The 21,744-nt window shown below is 43.3% G+C and overlaps 1 protein-coding gene across 4 annotated transcripts in view; it reads left to right on the forward strand.

Moving 5' to 3' along the window:
- The window catches only part of FGD3 (FYVE, RhoGEF and PH domain containing 3), a 105,792-nt gene that overhangs the window by 69,065 nt on the left and 14,983 nt on the right, over positions 1 to 21,744 (forward strand). For all 4 annotated transcript variants that reach the window (XR_014184793.1, XM_082060374.1, XM_082060373.1 and 1 more), the window contains exons 5-15: positions 3,200 to 3,289; positions 4,444 to 4,580; positions 6,220 to 6,376; positions 8,248 to 8,386; positions 9,020 to 9,078; positions 11,532 to 11,678; positions 12,192 to 12,284; positions 12,726 to 12,805; positions 13,242 to 13,272; positions 13,788 to 13,889; positions 17,652 to 17,714. Coding sequence is in view for 3 of the 4 variants with exons in the window: in XM_082060374.1 (XP_081916500.1) it covers positions 3,200 to 3,289; positions 4,444 to 4,580; positions 6,220 to 6,376; positions 8,248 to 8,386; positions 9,020 to 9,078; positions 11,532 to 11,678; positions 12,192 to 12,284; positions 12,726 to 12,805; positions 13,242 to 13,272; positions 13,788 to 13,889; positions 17,652 to 17,714 (1,098 nt within the window). In the remaining variant the exon portion in view is untranslated. The remainder of the gene's footprint in view (positions 1 to 3,199; positions 3,290 to 4,443; positions 4,581 to 6,219; positions 6,377 to 8,247; positions 8,387 to 9,019; positions 9,079 to 11,531; positions 11,679 to 12,191; positions 12,285 to 12,725; positions 12,806 to 13,241; positions 13,273 to 13,787; positions 13,890 to 17,651; positions 17,715 to 21,744) is intronic.

Below are 21,744 nucleotides of genomic sequence, written 5' to 3' on the forward strand. Positions count from 1 at the left end.
ATAATGCTGGGGAAGAAAAATGAGATATGTTCTCATAATATTTTTTTTTAATACCCTAAAAAAAAATGAGATCTCAATAAAATGAAGACATAGCCCCAGCTCCCTCAGCCTTTCCTCACACGGGAGATGCTCCACTCCCTGCAGCATCTTGGTGGCTGCGCTGGACTCTCTCCAGCAGTTCCCTGTCCTGCTGGAACTGAGGGGCCACAACTGGACACAAGATTCCAGGTGTGGTCTCCCCAGGGCAGAGCAGAGGGGCAGGAGAACCTCTCTGACCTACTGACCACCCCCTTCTAACCCACCCCAGGTACCATTGGCTTGCTGGCCACAAGGGCCCAGTGCTGGCTCATGCTCACCCTGCTGTCCCCAGGACCCCCAGCTCCCTTTCCCTTACCCTCTCCCCTTTCTCCTCCTCCAGCCGAGCTGTTCTCACCCAGCCCTGCAGCAGACGGGCGCTGTGCCGGTGCTGGGAGGGCAACCGTGCGGTGCCCTGGCCATGGGAGCCACCAGGCCTTTGGGCAAAGCAGGAGTGACGTGTAGTTACAAGAACTGAACAGCCTGAAGTCCGCATTGGGTATAAGACTGCAAGTGCTTTACATTTCTGTGTTATTTATGTGCCTTGTAAATGTCATGTTGTTTTTCTAGGATTTCATCAGTAAGGTTAAATGTGCTTCACTGGTGTGACGTAAAGACTTAAACAAGGAACATAATCCATATTTGAGTTTGTAAATTTATTTTACTTTCCCTTTGGAAACATAGACTATGAAATATCTTATTCATAGTGAACTGAATTGTGGTTCAGGCTTTGTCAAAGCCGTCCTGCCACGGCACAGAATAAGGTTAGAAGAATGGGACTGCCCAAGTTTAATTAATCTACTATTTCATTTAAAACATTATGGCCATTGAAGGGCAAATGTGTTGCAAATTAGTCCAGAAAATGTGCCTATCTCTGCCACTAGCAGAGACAGCAACTGAAGATAGAGTCACTGTTTAAAACTGAGCTCAAGCTGAGAGTTTGTTCAGCCATTGTTTGGTATTTAAGCAGATGTCAGCAAGCTTTTTGGAAACATAAACTGAGTGGCAGATGGTGAAGGTCAGGAGGTTAAAAAGTGCCTACGCTATGTAAAGATTTACTTCCAAGAACAAATGTATTTGGTTGGGAATAATTATTTTTCAAATTCCGAATTCAAACAAATCCAAGGCTGCTCCTGGCGGCGGGTGTGCCAGCCTGTTGTGTCGCTGCCTCCCATTCAGGCGCCCTCTGCGCCCAGCAAAACTGGCCCAGAGATTCTTTCTCAGTGAGAGATCCCCGTGGTGATTGGAATTGGAATGGCCAGCAGTGCATTTCATTGTAAGCTGTAATACGTTGTATTTGCTTCTAACAAGTTCAAAACTTTGTTGTGCTGTGTTTTTTTTCTTCCCCCCTAAATATTAATATATATCATGTAAATGAATGGAGCAAAGTGTTGTGCAACATATTAGAATAGCTTGAAAGAATATTTGAGTCTGCTTGAAATGATTTGAATAGCCAGGTAGGCTAATATACGTGTCGAAGCTTTATTCATGGCGTCGTTTCCCCCTCCGGGATTGTCCCTAGAAAAGAGAAAGATTACTTTAAAGGCAGACTGATGCTGTTTCAAATCCCAAAAAGCCGCTCACTGTCCTTCAGGTACCAGCTGGTTGACGGGACTGTGGTTGCTCTGTGCTCAGTGGTACCTCGTGTGGTGTAGGACACCTGTGTGTCTGGTGTGGTGGAATTCACAGCTGGCTTTGGAAAGTCTGCAAGCTCTTTCAGGTGTATTGCAGTTTGCCTAACTGTCTGCTGGGGGCTTATTTACATTTTTCTCATTGACTTTATTTAGAAACAAAACAAGATGATGTCGAAGAGAGCGTTGAATTACCATTTTCTAACAATCTGTTGTCTTGAAGTGTCTGCCATAAGTGCTAGCGAGCAATGGATGTTTGAGATTGACGTTTGGAACAGACAATGGTCTTACTGGAGAGGGGCCCAGGTGGTTCCTGAGCTGGAAACGGCCCCGTGTGTTTCACAGGCTTCAGCTGGATGTTCGATGGCTGGGTTTGCCGGTCCCTTTGTGACCCTGTGCAAGGTTTGCCGTCCGCAGGGACGCATCGCTGGGGAAGCGGCTCTTAGTCTTGAAGCAGCACCTGGGTGATTTTATTTGATGCTCTTTAGTTTTCCCATGGAAGAAATAGTGAATAATTGCACCCAGTTGATGCTCTCTGTCCTTTTAATCATTTCTACATCTCTCTTTCCTTCCTAGCGGTTGTCGTGTTTTTAACAGATCCAGCCCAGGAAAATTTCCCTGCATTTGATCATCCTTGCTGCCCATTTTGGATATTTATGTTCCTGAACACAAACCTGACAGCCCTCTGTTCTGGGCTCTAGTTTTGGTTTGGTTATAGGAAAGCATGCTGTTCGAAGTGTAGGCCCTTAAAAAGGTATCAACGAGTTTATCAGAAAACTAAAGCTTGTACCCTAATAATTCACATATTTTTACGCACTCAGAGAGCAAAGCGTCTATGTAGCTTTTGGCTAAACTGTGGATAAAGTCAGTGCTTCATAACCGCTTTCCAGTTTTTAATTAGTTCTTTCTCATTTTATTTTTTTTAAATGAGCTTAATTAAAGACTTCGCTGAGTGATGTGGGTTATGTTGCCGAAAATTCTTTCCAGGGAACTGGCTGATGTTTAAAGCTACACAAAAATCTTAGAAATATGCCATAGAGAGTAATGCTGCGCTGGCCAGGGCGAGAAATCTGTGGCCAAATAGGTCTGGTTTCTAGTTTTCTTTTTAGTCACAGGACTTGAATCCAAAAAGGAGAACACTTGATTTACAGTCTAGTGCCTTAGTTACTAAATAGACTAGACGTATTTCCAGACTTGGAGGATGTTTCTGGGTTTTTTATAGAAAACAGTAATGAACTACAGTGATGTCCTGACCAGCCATTGACAGCGTTACTAATTGCTCTTTCAGCAAATAGCTTTCAAAACGTCCCTGGAACAAACCGATGGTTTGATGAGGGATGCAGAGCAGAGTCTGAAACGTGTTAACCTCCTTCACTTCGGGCTTCTCTTCTGGCAGGGAGTTTGGCCCACTGAGAAAAAGGAAAAAAGAACAGCTGGTGAAACTTAAGCTTGTAGGTGCAGATGGACTGTGTTATTTGTAACTTCTTTTGCAGTGTACAGAGCCCCAAAAGCTATTCAACATCGCGAATGAACTACTCCATACGGAAGAAGCGTATGTCAAGAGACTCCACCTGTTGGACCAGGTAATCCAGTTGTGAATAAACTGCTTTATTTTCTGGGAGCAGCAGCCCTGTCTCCTGTTCTCCCCCTCACCTGTAGCCCAACAGTGTGGAGACGCTGTTCCCAGGTGGGAGTTGGAGTTTGCTGGCGGGTTCCTTGGGCTTGAGCCCGAGGGTCCGGGTGTCGGAGAAGAGATGGGAAAGCCCAGGATGCAAACCCCATCAGCATTCAGTTCCTCCCTGAGCCTACATGGGGAGGAAATCACGGGGACGCTGAGGGGACAGAGAAATGATGAAATCCGTGATTGCGCTGTAATGCGCAAGAGGTGTGAGTTTTACTAAGGTTGGGCCACCTGGGTCAGCCCCGTGCTCACAACACATTTGTTTTTTCTACCCACTGTGTTTTGTAATTGTTTATCCATCATGTTTACACACGGGGGATAAAGGTAAACTGGTGTGATGAGCCTCAGCTTTCTTCACATAAACATTGAAGTGAATCTACACAATCCCAGCATTTTTATGATTATCTCAAAGGAAAAAAAAGAATGTGCAGGAAAGAAGTAAAAATGAGGATGAGTCATGTTGCTAAAGAAGTGCATTTTAAAAATGAACGGAGAAAAAAAAAAAGGAAAAGAAAATTGTCACCTTGCTAGAAATCTTGTTAGAAGCTGTAACTTGCAGACCCCTCTACCTTCCAACTCCAGGAGCTCTCTGGAAGACTTTCCAGTGTTTGCTTTGGATGAGCAGGGACTGTTTCAGGACCTTAGAACTCTAGGGGAGTGTCTTTTCCCTTTTCTTCAGCACAGTGTAATTTTTCCCACAGAGAAACAAAACAATCACACGGTTTATTTTGCTTCACATAAATAGGAGTGAACACTCTTCAGGGACTGGTTGTTCTTTGCAACTTGCACTCCCAAATACGAGATGTCTCAGTAGCTTCAATCTTTTTCAATTTGCCCCTCCGACTTTTCTAATGTACATGTGTAAATCTAACCCCAGCTGGCAGTGGGCTTTCATTTTGTGAACCTTCCAAACCCCCCCGAGGACTGACTCTCAAAAGTCAAAACTTGTAGTTCTGTTCTAAGGCGGTCAGTGTTGTCACACTGCAATCTAAAGCCAGCGTGTCTAGGACTGGTTTTTGTAAATCTCTGGTGGTCCTGTCTTGTTGTCTCATGCAGGTTTTTTGCACTAAGTTGTCAGAAGCGGGAATTTCGTCTGAAGTGATAACAGGCATCTTTTCAAATATTTCTTCCATCTATTGTTTCCATGGACAATTTCTTCTTCCTGAGCTCAAAACAAGAATTACACAAGAATGGTGGGTAACTGACATTGCAATTATTTTAAAAATACGTTTTTGTGAAACTATAGCAACCATAAGGGCTTGTCTAATTTCAGAGTTTTTAATTATTTCACGTACTAGTTTGCTTGTCATTTAATACATTAGTATGGAGTCTCTTAAGCATTTCTGAACACAGAAACAGACCTGAGCACTCAAAATTTCTGGAGTACATTGTGAGAATATTTTCAGTCCAAGTTATTGCCAGAGCTGTTCACCTCACTGTATTTCCACTCTCCTATCATTGCAGTGCTGTTAAATTGCAGTGCTAGGAAGGAAGGAAATTGCTTCTTTTGGCCCCATAGATGAAGTATTTTGGCCCCACTGCGACGTATTTAAAGAATGCAATTACCGTTCGAAGAACGAAAATGCATCATCATGTCACAGTCTAGACATTTTATTCCATGTCTTCATGAGAAACATTCGTTTTGTTGTTTTCTTTAATGAATTTTGTTATGGTTATATACATTTTAGTATAATGTTAAAATAAGTAGTATAGCAGCAAACCAAGGGAAAATCTGGACAGATAAGCAGATTTATAGCTATAAAGTAATCTATCTTATGTCTGTTATGCAACGTCTTCTGTTGTTGAGCACCGCAGCTTTGCAAGAGTTTTTACCCCAGAATTCGTTCGCCTTCTGTAGGAGATAATAATAATTATTGATGACGGTGTATATGTACTTTATTTAAGAAAACAGATGTGGGTTGTTTGCTTTTGCTTTTGCTTTTTTCCAATGGGTAATAGTGGCCAAACACCAATTAAAATGTGGCAGCTGTAATGAGTTGTAGCGGATGCAGAAATGCAGCCCTAGGTAGACAGGCTGGTTGTTAAGGCAGATGCACACAACGTGATTTGAGATGACACGCTGGCCGCAAAGAGAGTCCCACGGTGCAAGGGGCACACGGTGCTGACACCGCCCCTCCCGCGCACCCCAAGCGGGGAAGACAAGACCAGAGTTCACGTCAGTCTTGGCTGAGTCCTGTCTTCACATAGTTCATTGACAAGTAGGGAATAAATGAGCCTCAGCCCCTTTGCACCTGACCTGCATTTACAGGGACAGCTACAGCAAAAACGGGGCAGTTTGGAAGTCAGGAGAGGGCAGAAGCTTGTTAAACGGCTAACGGGGTCTCATGTGGTCAGACTGCAAAGTCACGAGTTCAGCGGGAGAGAAAATGTGGGGGAAAACAGCTGGTGCTGTGCCTGGCCATGGGTTTGGAGGAGACAGAGGTGTATGGGTACCACCGCATTAAAGCCTCCTCAGAGGTTTGGTGGAAAAGGTGATTTTTTAAAAGGATAGGTTTCCCACAAGCTTTTGCACTGGACAATAGAGACATATAGATGTTTCTTTAATAATACATAGTCAGTTTGAACCTGATCTTCACTTAAGAGAGTAACAGTGGGGGCAGAAATATCCTTTGTCCATCTAGATTAATGTCTAAAGTTTCATCTAGGTCACCATATAGATCACTTTAAACTAAACTTAGCCTGAAATACCTTGATTGCTTGTGTGTAAGTGCTTGTGCATGTGGGAGACAACTGTGAAAGTCTTAGTGTTTTCTCTCTGAAGATGGTATTGATTTCCAGAGGTGTCAGTACTTACCTGGCTCTGTCCTGTAGGAATGTCAACCCACGGCTGGGAGATATCCTCCAGAAACTGGCGCCTTTTCTGAAGATGTATGGAGAATATGTAAAGAACTTTGACAGGGCAATGGACATGGTGAACACATGTATGCAGAGGTCCTCTCCATTCAAAGATGTTGTTCAGAACATACAGGTATGTTGCTAATTGGCATAATATGGCTTGGGAATCCTTATTTATTTGTGTGAAATGTCAATCAGTTGATGACTGGTTTCCATTCAGCACAGGCATCTGCCTGCCCTAAAATTCATCTGTCTCTTCCCACCACCACGCTACCAACACAATGATTCGTGTTTGCTGTCAGCCCGCAGCTCTCCGAGTCCGGGAGGATTTCTGCGGTTGCTCGAGCAAAACGCTGACAGGCAGCACGGACACAGGCACTGCAAATGGCCCATGTAATTCTGAAGCCTACCCGTGACAGTATTTCACTGCAGGTTATTTCAGCGGCAACATCACAGCACCTTTTGCTTCTGTCAATAACTGTAGCTGCAGGAGGCAAAGATGTGACACAGCACACTTAGTCCACTCATCTGCCCTATCTCTGTGCTAGCAAAAGCCACGGTTACTTTTCAGAATAACACTTGAAGTCTGTTGTGATCCTGCAGCAACACACTGTCCACCTATGGCTGTTAATGGAACAGTTACAGAGCTTAAGGCATTAACAATTAGTAATTTTGCTAGACTAGGGAGAACAGAAAATAAAAATAACATGCTACTTATAAGTGAATGACTGACTTATCAAGTTTACTTTAGCTGACCTGTAAGTAAAACATACTTTCTATTCGGTTCACATCCATGTACTGGGACCAAATCTTAATAGCTGGTGAGTTTATTAGGACTTCTCTTTTATCAGCTTTCTCCTTATGCCATCACATAAGTACTTTTTTAATATATATATAGTGCTGTGATTTGGATTCTCACATGAATTAAGCAGAATAAACATTTATCCTTCCTCTAATAAAGTCATTTGAATTGCAGTATTAAAAATTGCATACCATTGAACTTTTCATGTTTGGAACAGTTTGTTTTGTCACTGCTGACTTTTTAGAGACGATACACTTGGCACATGAGTACAACTGATGAGCCTTGAAGCAACTTCTCCTCTGCTTCCCCATTGATGTTACGGTTCATCCTATTGCAGGAATAAAAAGACAATGGAGAAGGTTGTAATAAGTGAATTTGGGAATATAAACCAAGCACTAACAGGCAGTTGTGCAGTTCCATGTGCCTTTTAATTTTTGCCAAAATCTCTGATTCTTCACATGCCAATTGTATTTTCTGGGAAACATGGTGCCGTAAAAGTCTGAGAGATAATAAATTCACTTAATCTCCCATAAACAGAAATATTTTGTATTCTGTTACACTGTGACATTATATTTTTAAAAGCAAAAATCCTGGGGTCAGTTTTGGGCCCCTCACGCCAAGAAAGGCCTTGAGGTGCTGGAGAGAGTGGAGAGAAGGGAACGGAGCTGGTGAGGGGCTGGAGCACAAGTGTGATGGGAGCGGCTGAGGGACCTGGGGGGTTCAGCTGGAGAACAGGAGCTGAGGGGAGACCTTCTGATCTCTGAACTGCCTGAAAGGAGCTTGGAGCCAGGGGGGGTCGGGCTCTGCTCCCCAGGAACAAGCGCCAGGAGCAGAGGAAACGGCCTCAAGTTGCACCAGGGGAGGTTGAGGTTGGATGTGGGGAACAATTTCTTCCCCAAAGGGCTGTGGGGCATTGGAACAGGCTGCCCAGGGCAGTGCTGGAGTCACCAGCCCTGGAGGGTTGGACAGACATGGAAATGAGGTTCTCAGGGACATGGGCCAGTGGTAGACTTGGCAGTGCCAGCTTAATGGTTGGACTCAATGATCTTAAGGGTCTTTTCTAACCTTAATGATTTTATGATAGCTTGAGAAGTTGTTTTGCGCTCCTCTGACTCATGTGAATGGTCATTTTTCATTGCTGTTCAACACCAAAGGCAGGAACAAAACCAAACCCTTCTGTGCTTGTTTTCTTTCCATTACAGAAACAGGAGGTGTGTGGAAACCTGACATTACAGCATCACATGCTTGAACCAGTGCAAAGGATTCCTCGTTATGAGCTTCTCCTCAAAGACTATTTGAAGAAACTTCCAGAAGAGTCTCCAGACAGGAAAGATGCTGAAAGTACGTGTTAACTCCTCTCTAGATAATGAGTAAAATAAAATCCTGGAGAGATTTTTCTTGACATATTCAAATACTTTCAACTAGGGCTATAGTATAAATGGGGATTTAAAGTAATCAAATTATTGCCAAACACAGTGCAAAGGGGTTTTGAATGCTCTTAGAGTAGAGAAGTGTTGATATGTTGGCTCAAGGACTGAAGAGAGCTTTGACAAATAACTTAAGACAAAATATTGAGGTTTGTAATGGCAAAATATTTGGCATTTTTATTTAATCCATTGCATGGCCAGGGACAAATACAGGAGGACAGCCTTGCAAAAGCCAGAGGAAGAAAACAAGAATGGTCCTAAATGTATGTGCTTCCCAAGGAAAGTGTGCACTTTTTTTTGCCTAGATTTTTAGGAGAGGAAGATTAAACATTTAGATGTGCATGGACCAGATGAACATGCAGAAGCGATTGTGTATATAATCACTTACAAGTGTTCTTTTTACTTTTTGGAAGGAAAAAATGCAGTCTTTGCTTTTGCAACAGCAGTTTTACAGGAAGGAACACTGAGGGAGGTGAAAAAGAAAACCCAGGGTGCAATTAACAGATAAAATCTGTAGAATGCATAACTGCTGCTACCTTTATTGCAGAATCACTGGAGCTCATATCTACAGCAGCGAACCATTCGAATGCAGCCATCCGAAAGATGGTGAGTAGAAATTGTGTAATGGAATTGTAATCTGACTGAAACGCTTGGTTGAAGCAGTGGTCCCCCACTGCACTAGGCTAAGCAGTATACAGTGAGGCAGGCTTTAAACCTCAGTTCGATATCTGAGTTCTTGATCATAAATGATCCTTTTGCAGTTACCATGGGTTGTTGGGCCTAAATGTCACTTTTAGGTATTCTTAGGTACCCAACTGAAAAAGGGCGTCTTCATAAAACTCATTAGTTGCTTTTCATTGAAAAAAGTTGAAAGCATTAGGTCCCTACAGAAGATATCCTTCAGATTTTCACACTAATTTTTTAGCCCTACAGGACTTCACTGGACTGGAAGTTGTTTTGATTTGATTTTGGCTCATTTTAAATGCACAGAGAGTGCGTTTAGCAGGTGTCGGTCACTTTGGTAAGCTATACTTCCAAAGCTGGGAACCCTGAGACCGTGGAGGTTTTGAATGATGGCACATGCACATACAGAACAGCGAGTGCGTTATGATTAAGGTAAACTGACTTTATAGTTACAGGTGTTATCCCTTTTGTGCACCCAAGTGCCTCAGGAGCTTGTACATCTAATAGATCTGAAATGCTGCGTATCTGGCATAGCACCTACTGAGCGACAGCAGGTCCCAGGTCTGTGTCCCCTTCCCTGACAGATCCTCGCTTCCTTCTGGTGGGTGTGCTGGCACCATGAGACACGTTTCCTCTGGCTGCACAGGGAAGGAACCAGCTCACGGCTGGGTATTTTCACTATGTCTCAGTGACAACCAGTTTCGAAACCGTCTACTTCTGTTGGAGTCTGGCGTGTTCTCTTGTTAAGGATAAATTTAGGTGGAAGCTTTTCTGGTTTGGGGACTTGAGCAACTCTTCCACAAGTAGCAACTGTTTTGCTGGGGACTGTGCACAGTGTCTCCACAGACAGCAGGAATATGAAACTACAGCCAGTTGCTTTCTGTGTTGGGTGCTTTTTCTGTTAGTACACAAAAACCTGTTAGAAAAGTCGGCTGTAATAATTTTGCAACCCCCGTTCATTGCTGCTAACAACCTGAACCCTCTAATCTTATGGCATTGATTTCTTCTATAATTAATAGGGTTTGCCCAAGCAGAGACTCAAAGGAAAATGCTTTTTATTTTCTCGTTTGTTTTTAAATTAAATTGCTCATTTTCCCGTTTGATGGAAAAAAAAATCCGCTGCCTTTTGAAGCTTAGGTCATTTGCTTATTTGTTTTGAATCCACAGCCCCCCACCTGCCATTTTGATTTACAGTATATTCATTTCAATGGTCTGGTTTTGTTTGGGTTTTTCTGGTGAGGTTTTTTGGTTGTTCATTTGTTTAATCGTTGGTCAGAAGAATTGATTAGGACAGGAACTGGCGTGATGGGTGTTTGTGGTGAAAATTCTCAAGTCAAATGGGGGTAAATAAAGCGTGTAAAGACCTGAAATTCCAGCTCGATCTATAGATAGGTAGAGAGATGATTTAGAGATGTGTTTGGGCATATTTGGGTGTACTTGCATAGATCTCTGTGCTTATTTTCTGACCATTTGCTGACAGTGCCATTTGGAGCACATCAGTCCAGCTCGTGGTTGAAAGCCAATCCTTTCCAAATGCTGTAACTCGGTAGCAAGATTTACACACTTTTCTTATTTTGACTTGTTAAAGCTGTGGTAGTACTTAATATAGCAGCTGCAAGTGGGTGAACTAGTTACCTTTATCCATTTGAATACCGTGTAGGGGGACTTTAATATTTGAATGACTTTATATTAAGTAGAAACCGTGCTTTGCTGAAAAGGAAGAAGTAATTCTTTCATAAAGAATTTTGACCAAGATGTAAGGATGTCTGAATGAGATAAAACTATATTTTAATCATTTCATCCTGGCATATTTCAGAGGTTCTTTTTGCCATGGAGGCCCCTGTAGCATTCCCCATACAGCTGAGGTTTTAGACTGAGCTTAGAAATGCAGAATAAGACCATGCTTCCTGATGGCGACCTACCTGCCATTGTATTGAAACTTCTCAGAAGCTGAAATATGTTCATACTGTAACAGAAATCTTAGTCTGAGATGTAAGGGTGGAAGCTGAGTTAGTCAATTCAAACTTGGCAACAATTTGGTAATGTACATGTCTTCAACTTGGCCATTGATTTTACTGCACCCGATGCCATTGCTTCCAAAGATACGTATTTATTGTTGAATAGGAACATCTAAAAATAGCAAATAGATTGATCTCAAAATGGTACCATTCAAGTATGACTCATGAGTGACTAATAGAGGGGTGACTGAAGAGTATGGAACAGGTATTCATTAATTTTTGAAAATGCAAAGCAATAGCAGAAGTGAAAGTCTTTTTGCTTTCCTACTTATTTACACTTACCACAGAAATGATAATGTGACAGGCCAAATGGAATCATTTATTTTATTTAAATTGCGGGGGGTTTTTCACTTGCAGGAAAAGATGCACAAGCTCTTGGAAGTCTATGAGCGACTTGGTGGGGAAGAGGACATTGTTAACCCAGCCAACGAGCTCATTAAAGAAGGACACATTCAGAAACTTTCAGCGAAGAACGGCACAGCGCAGGATAGGTATTTATTCCTGGTGAGTTTTTCTGTTGCTGTCCTATTTTCAGAGTTGTGCTGTGAAGTGATAGCTACAAAAAGCATTCACCAGCTGAGCGCAGCTGCTCCCTCCTCCCAGCAGCACTTTTCTCTTGATGTCTTTTCCCTGGGGGTTTCCTTCCTTCTCCCAGGCTGGTGCCTTTGCTGATGGCTTGTCAGGCCCCACAGGGCCTTTCCTGCCCCCCTTCTCAGCGGCTGCGTTTTTGTGAAGCGCCCGAGGAGCCGCATTCTCAGCTGCACGGAGAGAACAGCTCTCCTTTGCTTTCAAGGTGCTTGAATTGGTACCAGAGCGGAGGAGAAGGGAGGAGCGATTGGCTGACATGTTTCTGTCTGTCCAGCTTCTCCCAAGTGATGACACACGAGCCTAGCTTGCTCCTTAAATCTTCTCCTAAGAACTACATCTTAGAGTAAGACGCACCAGATTCCTAAACTGCCAACATGCAGGCTCTGTCCAGCATGTAATGCCTTAACTGCAGATCTTCCCTTGTTGCAGTTTAACAGCATGGTGCTGTACTGTGTGCCAAAACTGAGGCTCATAGGCCAGAAGTTCAGTGTTCGAGAGAAGATGGACATTGCAGGACTGCAGGTTTGCATCTCTTCTTTTCCCCTGTTTTATTGCTTCCCCACTCGATAGCGTCAGATCCCTCTGAAACTAAAAATATATCAATATATGTTTGTAGGAATATAATAAAATATTAAAGTCCAGCTTTGGAGCTCTTTTTAATTTTAATTATGAGGTAATCATCCAAAGGTGGGTGAGAAATGGGTGACTCCATGCATGCTTTGCTGGAAAGCCAGCACCCAACTTTTCCCTGCTGCTCTAGGAGACTGGTTTGGGATACAGATTCAGAAGGTTTGTAGCAAGATGAGTAATTACAGAAACAATCCTTTGTTTTTCCTGCCTCTATACTGTATTCTGAGCAATCATTTCAGCTCAGTATTTCAAAGAATGTATATATTTGTAAGTCATTAAAAATGATTGAAAGATAGTGGGGACTAGTAAGAAACTGACATGTTCTTTTTACAGGTCCAAGAAATTGCCAAGCAAAACGTAGCTCATACATTTTCAATAACAGGAAAAAAGAGATCGCTGGAACTACAAGCCAGGTATGGTGCTCGTTCTGTCTTTTGAGGTTTGCGAATATTCATGTAGAAATTTCTGATGTAGGGGCTATGGCTGTGCTAGTGTGACATAGCTTTAAACCAGGAGATGAACACCAGAGACGCTTGACTTAAATATGCAAGAGAATTTGTTGGTCCCAAGTCAGAATGTGTTGAAGTGCTATGTTGATTTGCTTTATTGAGTGCTTACGGTGTTTATAGTAGTGCTTATAGGTTGCACTGTATTAGTAATTCAAACATTTTTGGCACTTTTTTGGCAATAATTTAGGTCAATACTTATTAATAATGTTTATGAAGTAGTGGATAGCAAAGCTGAAATCTTAATGCGTATAAAACTGCAAAGATGTGAATTTGAATTTACTGAAAACATTTGAAGCAGAATTATGATTTTTTTTCTGTATTTTTCCTTTTGTTTTAACAGGACAGAAGAGGAGAAGAGGGAATGGATCCAGGTTAATACAAAACCATTATGATACGGGTGGAGAGCACCATGCAGTTAGAACTTCTGTTTTTAAAATGATCTTGTTGGGGTTGCAGATGAATGTGTCTGTGCTAGGAAACCAGGTAGTCCAGCCTGGTGAAGCTGCTTACGGAGGAACGTGGAGCCACAGGCAGGGTCCCTCTGCTGCCACCCCAGGGTCCCTCTGCTGCCACCCCAGGGTCCCACTGGTGCCGCAGGGTCCCGGGCAGCATCCGGGGCTTCTGGAGGGTTCCCGTGTCCTGCAGCCCCCAAGGCCAGCAGGAGAACCTGTAGAGACACTGTCTGATGACAGTCCTGGTTTTTAATCTCAACAGTAGTGAGTTAACACCACCCTTGGTAGTTATTAAGGCTTTTAAGTTTCCATTTCATTTATGCAAGTCTAAGAGGTTTTGACTAAAATGATAATCCTAACTGTCTTGCTGTAAGAGAATTTTTCCAAGGCTCCTTTTGTGACGCTTCTCATCTTTGCTGGACTTTTTGTCTCAGGTCATTCAAGCAACAATTGAAAAGCACAAACAGAACAGTGAGACGTTTAGAGCTTTTAATAGCTCTTTTTCTCAAGAGGAGGAGCATCCTGCTGATGCCTCGGTAAGTATGGGTGCTTATTTCTCCTTTTCTGTAACCAGCAGTTAAACTAGACTTACACAGCTGACTTTAAAGTAGTGTAACCTTTTTCTTGATTTTTATATTACATTATGGTACAGTCAGCTCCATTTCTCTGGCTCTCAGATGCGTATCAGTCGCAGTCACTCAGCCGTGCAGGTATGGAATAAATTACCCAGGGTTACCCAGTGCAAGAGACTTATCAGTCATCTTTTCCAAAGTAGTGGCTCATTTAGCATAACAGGTGTAATTCTTCAACATTATGAGCGGTTGGCTGTCTGGAATTATGTTTGTGTACCTGGGAGGTTTTTTTCATTACCTTTCCCCATCTTCTCAGAGATCGTTTTGGGGATTATTTCTCTTTTCTCATTTTATTATTCTTTTAAAAGTTCTAAAGAGTTGAAAGGAAATCGATGCATTTTAAAAGGATCTTTAAAATAGTGTATTGTAGATAATATATAGATTTCAGAAAGAATACTCTTCAACTAAATATGCAAAATAGTCTTGAAAGTTTATTGTGTTTCTCTACAACTGTAATGTGTTACTCTATGCTGTGTCTGCTAGGAATTTTGTTCTCGAAGTATTCACATGAGGATGATAACAATATCTCTTAATTCGACTTGAAAATGATGGTGATAACCTTGACCACAGTCATTTGCTACAACCTAAAGGGGAGAAGGCCTGGGAGAGGGAAATTCTTAGTAATTTTGTGCAGAGCTGCCTGTATATTGATAATGTCAGTGGTCAAACATCGTGGAGCGCAGGGAGAGAAGGTCGATCTGCAGTGATTAAACTTGGGGATCTTTTTATCCTCCCATTCCCCTGCCCTCATAAAGTTTTTCTTTTTTAAATCTTTTTTTGGATACCCAACGGTTTGGAAGCCTCGCCTTTCCCAGATCTGATGCAGTGACTCAATAAAGCTGGGGTTTTATCTGGCTGATTTCCCAGGGGGCTCAGGGGCGTTGTTAGACGTTCCTTTCATCCCAGCGCTAACCAGACTGCCCGCGGAGATCTCCGCAGATCTAGGACCCTGTTGCTGAAAGCAGCCAGCAATGAGCCATTTTCAGAATATGGCAGAGCTTACGGATTGTGTGCTATTCACTAGCTAGAAACACTTGGAAAAAAAGTGGAAAAATAGTCAATTCTTACCTATATTTTTAAGTTAACTCATGGCTGTCTTCAGAACCAGGATGCTCTGATGGACAAAAAATCTTTTGCTAATAAGCAAACTAATAAGCGCACTTCTTTCTACCCAATGAAGACACAGTGCCTGTTTAACTTCATTATTATTATTATCATCTTCCTTTGTAAATTCTATCTTATTTTGTTCCTGTGTTAATGGGGTAGCCACATGTTTATACTCCTCTGGTTCCTAAAAGTCGAGCAGTGCAGAGTCTGGTTTATCTCCTGACTGTGATATTAGTGCAGTATGCACTTTAATTTCTTTCATGCCAGAATGCTAACCTGCATTTTTAGGAGATTATCTCATCTAGATAATCAGCTTTGAAAACTGATGTCACAGCTAAATTGCTGTCAGTTAAAAAGAGCTGAAGGTAGTTCTGTAAGGAAAACTGGACAAATACTGAGAGCATTCTTAGTAGCAATATGCTGCTGTAGGCAGCGTCCACCATACGTATCTCATCATCTTTATGGAACATTGGGCAGTGTTCTGCAGAGGAAAAAATGACAATCATCTTCCCTTTTTTGCTCTCATGAGTCAAGAAACAGATATGCATTCATGGATTCCTGGCTGGATCTGTAACAGCTACTAGAAATTGGTTCTAATAAGCCTGTAGAAAAAGAGCCAAATTGCTTTTCTCCACCCCTGAGCATACGTTTGCTGTGTTACAGTGCTTAGGATTGATTTCAGTTGCAGACCAGCCCGTGCCTTTGCACGCAATCCTTCCTGTGCTGCTGCTTTCCCTGCTGGCTTCCACAGCCTCAGACAAGCGCTGAGGTTGATCTTCACCTGTAACCTGCCTACAGACCTGCGGGTTCTTGGAAGTGCAGAAAGCTGACATTCAATCTGATTCTTAAGATACCGCCTGCAGAACAATGTCCAGGAATTTGTGACGTCCCAGCTGTCAGGAGGTGAATGTTCAGAGCTGTCGCCAGTCACTCTCTGACTGTCACAGCATCTTTGTCTTTTCAGAAAGCTCCGGGGTCCCTTTGTGGCTTAGTTCCTTCAGAAAGAGGATGCTCATCTCCCTGTTTTCCCTTTTCACCTGCAGCATTTCAAGGCTGTGTGAAGGGTTTTTATAAAGCCATCTAAACCTGTTCCTGAGGAAGAGGATCTCTTACTGCTGCTTGTCTCGGAAGAGCTGGAGGCTCATGGGGTGTGGGAAGGACCCTGTTTGTGCCTTACTGGAAGGCTGGCGAGGAAAAGTGCAGCAGAGGACTCTGCACAAGTGGCGTCCTCGAGATCTGAGAGTTGGGACTGCTTCTGGTAGTTAAACCATGAGTTTTAGATCCTGTTAAATCGTCGTTATTTCCCCCTCACGCCCCCGTTTCTGTTCCTCCCCCAAGCCCTGGGGTAGTTCTGACAAATGTCTTCATCCACACCGCATCTCGCTTGCTTGGATTGATAATGGTAACCTAAGGGGAACAAGCCCTTTTGAAATCTCTTCCTGGTTAAGAGTAGAGGGTATTTGATTTTTAGCACATTATTCCAAATAAATATTAAAAGTGCATGGGAATCTGAACAGGCATCTAGAGAAGTTTACTCTTTTCCCTAAACTTGCTGGTGCCTTTCTCAGTCTTTCATCCAAACCCCGTTTTCTCTCCACATTTGCATTTCCTTTCCCAAGTCCCGTGTCACAGCACACAGATGTCCTTTTACTACACAGAGGGATCAAAACACATGGGTTGATGAGGATTCCTTTCTGCAGGACTGGGGAATAGATGCTGTGAAGACCCACAGCTTGCTGGGTTTTTGCAGAGGCAGAAGTAGTTGGCTGGAGCTGTACGTGATGCCTCCCTTTCATTAAACTGCATTTTCCGAGGACTTGTTCCAGTTGTGACACAGCCCCAGCCCCAGGGAATGCAGTTGCTCATTTGCTTGTTCTCAAGAGTCGACTGATTGTATTAGTATATAAATAGATACAACTGGGTATCAGAATGAATAGCTCTTCAATTTGGCTGCTTACTCAAAGCTACAGTTCGGGCTTTTTTGCAATAACAGAGGTTAAACCTTTTTGCTTTCGAATAGAAAGAAGCAAAAATGCACTGGAGATTTGGGTAACCTTGAAATATGAGACATTGTCTAATCAGCAAAGGAAGATAATTTATCATAAAGAGTCCAATATTTTGAGAACCACCTGTAAACTTGCAAACTCCCTGTACATTAATGGCAGATGGGATGGTTTTTCCTTTTAGGATGTAGCCTATGATTTTGGTGTACCTAAGGTTGTTATTTGCCCTCTATATGTATTAAGTACGTATAGATGCCAGTTTGCATTTATTAAGAGGTTGAGAGATATATTGCAACTAAGAAAAACTGACCTGAGTGCTATTTGAATGGAACCCATGGACTGCAGCCTCCGTACGTCCCTGCCGTCGGTAACGTCACCCTCTTTGTAGTCAACCCAGCATCGGGGTGGCTGACTACCTGTGCAATTAAAGTGTGTTCACAAGCAAATAGTTGAGGGGCTAAAAGCAAATGATGCCATGTTTTCTTTCTCAACATTGAATATATTTCAGGAAGAATGTCCATGTTGACGTTGTTGTGTGTCGTTCTCTGTCCCGCAGATAGCCAGCACCAGCTCGGTGGAGTCGATGCCGGGAGCAGATGGTGGCGGTGCGTTCGGAGGGGTAGGTCTTTTGAAGCTGATACTTTCCGTAGAGCAAGGGAGGGCCGTTGTGTTTCTTTTGTCGCAGGAAAAAAGAAAATGAGATATTTCAGTATATCAGTTTGTATTCTGCCGTCTGTTGCTGCAGCTGTCCTGTCCTTAACTTCTTGGCCACGTTACACCCACAGCTACTTGTGGAGTTTGCACCATCAGGGAATTTAAATCCTCCTGTTCCAGATATATCTGCACACGTGTGTGAACGTGGTTATGGGGACAGTGGCTGGATGGAAGTTGATGGGTACGGTTGTGGCATTGGGGGTTTTGTGTTTGTTTTTGAATTCTGATAGGGAGCTGCACTGCTTGCTGGGGAGCGGAGGGCAGAGATGAGGAAACCTGGCTGGTTAATGCTGTCAGACTGTGTAACTTGGGATTTCATCTCCAGAACCACATTTTGGTTAACGCTTCTTTCAGAGTGTGCCTTTCATATTTCTGCCAATACAGAGGAGATGATGGTACTTTCATACATCTCTGGCCTGTAAGTGATTGGCTGCTGTGAAAGTAAAATATACTTTTAAAGGTATTTTTCATTTTGCTCTGTACAACATTTGTCACTGCTGCTGAGTCAAACCAGAGGTTTTGAGTCCTTAATAAGGTCTAATTTTTAGTGTTCTCATCTCTCATACTATAGGATATTGTGTATTAATATTAGCATGAACTTTTAAATCACAAAGGCGCCCCTTAGCAGGCTTTTCCAGACCAAGCTTGTAACCTACTGGTAGAGTTTACAGAGTATCCATGAAAAGCTTTTAAACAAGCCAGCAACCTGACCTACACAAACAAGAGCTCATTAAAAATAAGTGTTTGTAATTAGTATACTCCTTGCTATTTATTGTCTGTTCACATTTCATATTTTCCCTTAGCAATTTTTAACGTATTTGTAGTCAGTTTTGTGATTAGTCCCCTGTTCCTCAAGTTACAGATGGTACAGTGAGCTACCTGTGGGTCTTCAGTTTCTTAGGGAATGCAGATTTTAGTTGGAATTAAATTTAAAAAGAAAAATTAGATCTTTATAGTTGATTATACATAGTCATGTTAGTGATTTGTATAGTATATCTTGACACATTAAGTAATTTTCCTTAAGTTGCATATTTAAAGAAAAATTCAGTTTCTGAGATAGAAGTAAAATTGAGTTGATCCAAAACACAAAGCTAAAAATATCCAAAATTGTGTAATATTGATTCTTGGATCTCATTTAGCTGTATTGTAGCAAATGGATAACATCAGCGTGAGCAAGAATTCAGATGTTAGTTGCAGCTTTCAAAAATATTAATTTTTAATGATGACTTCGCTATAGAAACATCTCAGTGAGTGCTCGAGAGAGGACATTCTGTGCTTAAAACAGCTTCCTCATGCAAACCACTTGGTGGTAGTGGTGGTCAGCAAACTGGTGTCTCCTTCCTCAGGTTCTGCTGAGCCTCCTGCCGACTCTCTCAGGTTTTCTGCAGCATTGCACATTCACACAGCCCGGCAGCGACAGCCCAGCGCAGGCAGCCTGAGCTGTGGGCTGCACAGCGTCACTGTGGACTGCGCTGCATTGCTGTGGGCTGCACAGTGTCACTGTGGCCTGCGCTGCATTACAGGGCTGTGTGCCGCGCTGTGTCGCTGTGTGCCACACTGCATTGCTGTGTGCTGCACAGCGTCACTGTGTGCTGCGCTCCATTGCTGTGGGCTGCACAGCGTCACTGTGTGCTGCGCTGCATTGCTGTGGGCTGCACAGCGTCACTGTGGGCTGCGCTGCATTGCTGTGGGCTGCACAGTGTCACTGTGTGCTGCGCTGCATTACATCGCTGTGTGCCGCGCTGCGTCGCTGTGTGCCACGCTGCATTGCTGGGTGCTGCATAATGTCACTGCGTGCTGCGCTGCATTGCTGTGTGCTGCACTGCATTGCTGGGAGCTGCACAACGTCACTGTGTGCTGCACTGCATTGCTGGGTGCTGCGCTGCATTGCTGTGTGCTCCACAGCATCACTGTGTGCTGCGCTGCGTTGCTGCGTGCTGCACAGCGTCACTGTGGGCTGCGCTGCATTGCTGGATGCTGCACTGCATTGCTGTGTGCTGCACAGTGTCACTGTGGGCTGCGCTGCATTGCTGTGTGCTGCACAGCGTCACTGTGGGCTGCGCTGCATTGCTGGGTGCTGCGCTGCATTTCTGGGTGCTGCACAGCGTCACTGTGGGCTGCGCTGCATTGCTGGGTGCTGTGCTGCATTGCTGGGTGCTGCACAGCGTCACTGTGGGCTGCACTGCATTGCTGGGTGCTGCACAGTGTCACTGTGTGCTGTGCTGCATTGCTGGGTGCTGCGCTGCATTGCTGCATGCTGCATAGCGTCACTGTGTGCTGCACTGCATTGCTGGGTGCTGCACAGTGTCACTGTGTGCTGCGCTGCATTGCTGGGTGCTGCGCTGCATTGCTGGCTGCTGCACAGTGTCACTGTGTGCTGCACTGCATTGCTGGGTGCTGCACAGTGTCACTGTGTGCTGCGCCGCATTGCTGGGTGCTGCGCTGCATTGCTGGGTGCTGCACAGTGTCACTGTGTGCTGCGCTGCATTGCTGGGTGCTGCACAGCGTCACTGTGTGCTGCACAGTGTCACTGTGTGCTGCGCTGCATTGCTGGGTGCTGCACAGCGTCACTGTGTGCTGCACAGTGTCACTGTGTGCTGCGCTGCATTGCTGGGTGCTGCACAGCATTACTCGCACTGTTTGTATAGTTTGTGTTCAACCATCGTCATGCACGAGAAAAATACAAGCTAGTGGAAGACTGTCTTACATGTAATCTTGCATGTATGACATTGGCCTATAGAGAAACAAACTAAACAATTCAGCTGCATTATGAAATACAAAATATACTATACAATTTAAATCAATTTCTCACGTATAATCAGCATTTCCAGTAGCACCTGCTGATGTTCTTCCCCATTGCGGGTATGTCCAAGTGTGTAATTTGTAAATGGAAAACATGAACCTGCTTAAGCATAATAAGAAGAAAATTATTTGAACAGCCTTTGTTGCTTGTGTGTCTGCCCAGGTAAGAGTCTCGTCAGACCATGTATATATTGCACGTACAGCACTGAGGCTCAATTGCTACCCATCAGGTTCAGCGGATTCAAAACAGAGCTGGGTACACCAAGAAAGATGAGAAATACGACAATTATTCCAGTGCGTTAGTATCAAGATATTCCAGTTGAAGCTAGAGCAGCTCTGTATTAGCTTTCCTCTTAACATGCATCACCAGTAAATAATGTTCCTTGTATAATAAAGGACACAGTTGCAAAGTGACTGTTAAATTTGTCTTTGATGAACAAGGTTTGTGAATTATAATGCATGTCCTTGTTTTCTCCAAAACCCGCTCTGTCCAGCTGGCGTGCAGTTAAAAGTACATGGCAAGGTCACCATCCTGAGCCGTTCGGCTGGGATCGGGGGCTGCCCGCGCAGCGAAGTCTCATCGTTTTCACAGGGATGGAAAGCAAAGGGCTTCTTAATTCCTTCTCAGTGTCAGCAGTTAAATAACATAATATTGAATCAGTCTTTCTTCTGTAATTGCTCGTTGAAATTTTCCAAGTCATAAAGAAAATACATGTTCAGTTTTATCATCTTTTCTACAGCTGCAATAGCAGTGTTTCAAATAGTTGTGTTCTCACTGTATTCCCATAATGTTGAGAAATATTATGAAACGTTGCTGGTATTCATCAAACACTTAAAGACCTCTTTCTACAGGGCCTGTTTTTATTAGTGAAGTTAGTATTAAATGTTTGTTGTACGCTACACCACAAGTTAAATGGTCTAAAATGCATAACTGTCAGAACAAATCTTGTCCAATATAATACCCCTTCTGCTTTTTTTCCTTTGTCAAATAGATGGGTCATGTGTTGCTGAAAGTGAACACTGTCCCAACTGTTTCACATCGAGGAATAAGTCAAATATGAGACCCATTAGAGGATCCATCCAGCTTGAGTCTTCTCTGTGTTATAGAAACAAGCACGTGGGTCATGATGGAT

Source organism: Streptopelia decaocto (genome assembly GCF_964273445.1).
Source record: "Streptopelia decaocto genome assembly, chromosome: 8".
Classification (NCBI taxonomy): Eukaryota; Metazoa; Chordata; class Aves; order Columbiformes; family Columbidae; genus Streptopelia; species Streptopelia decaocto.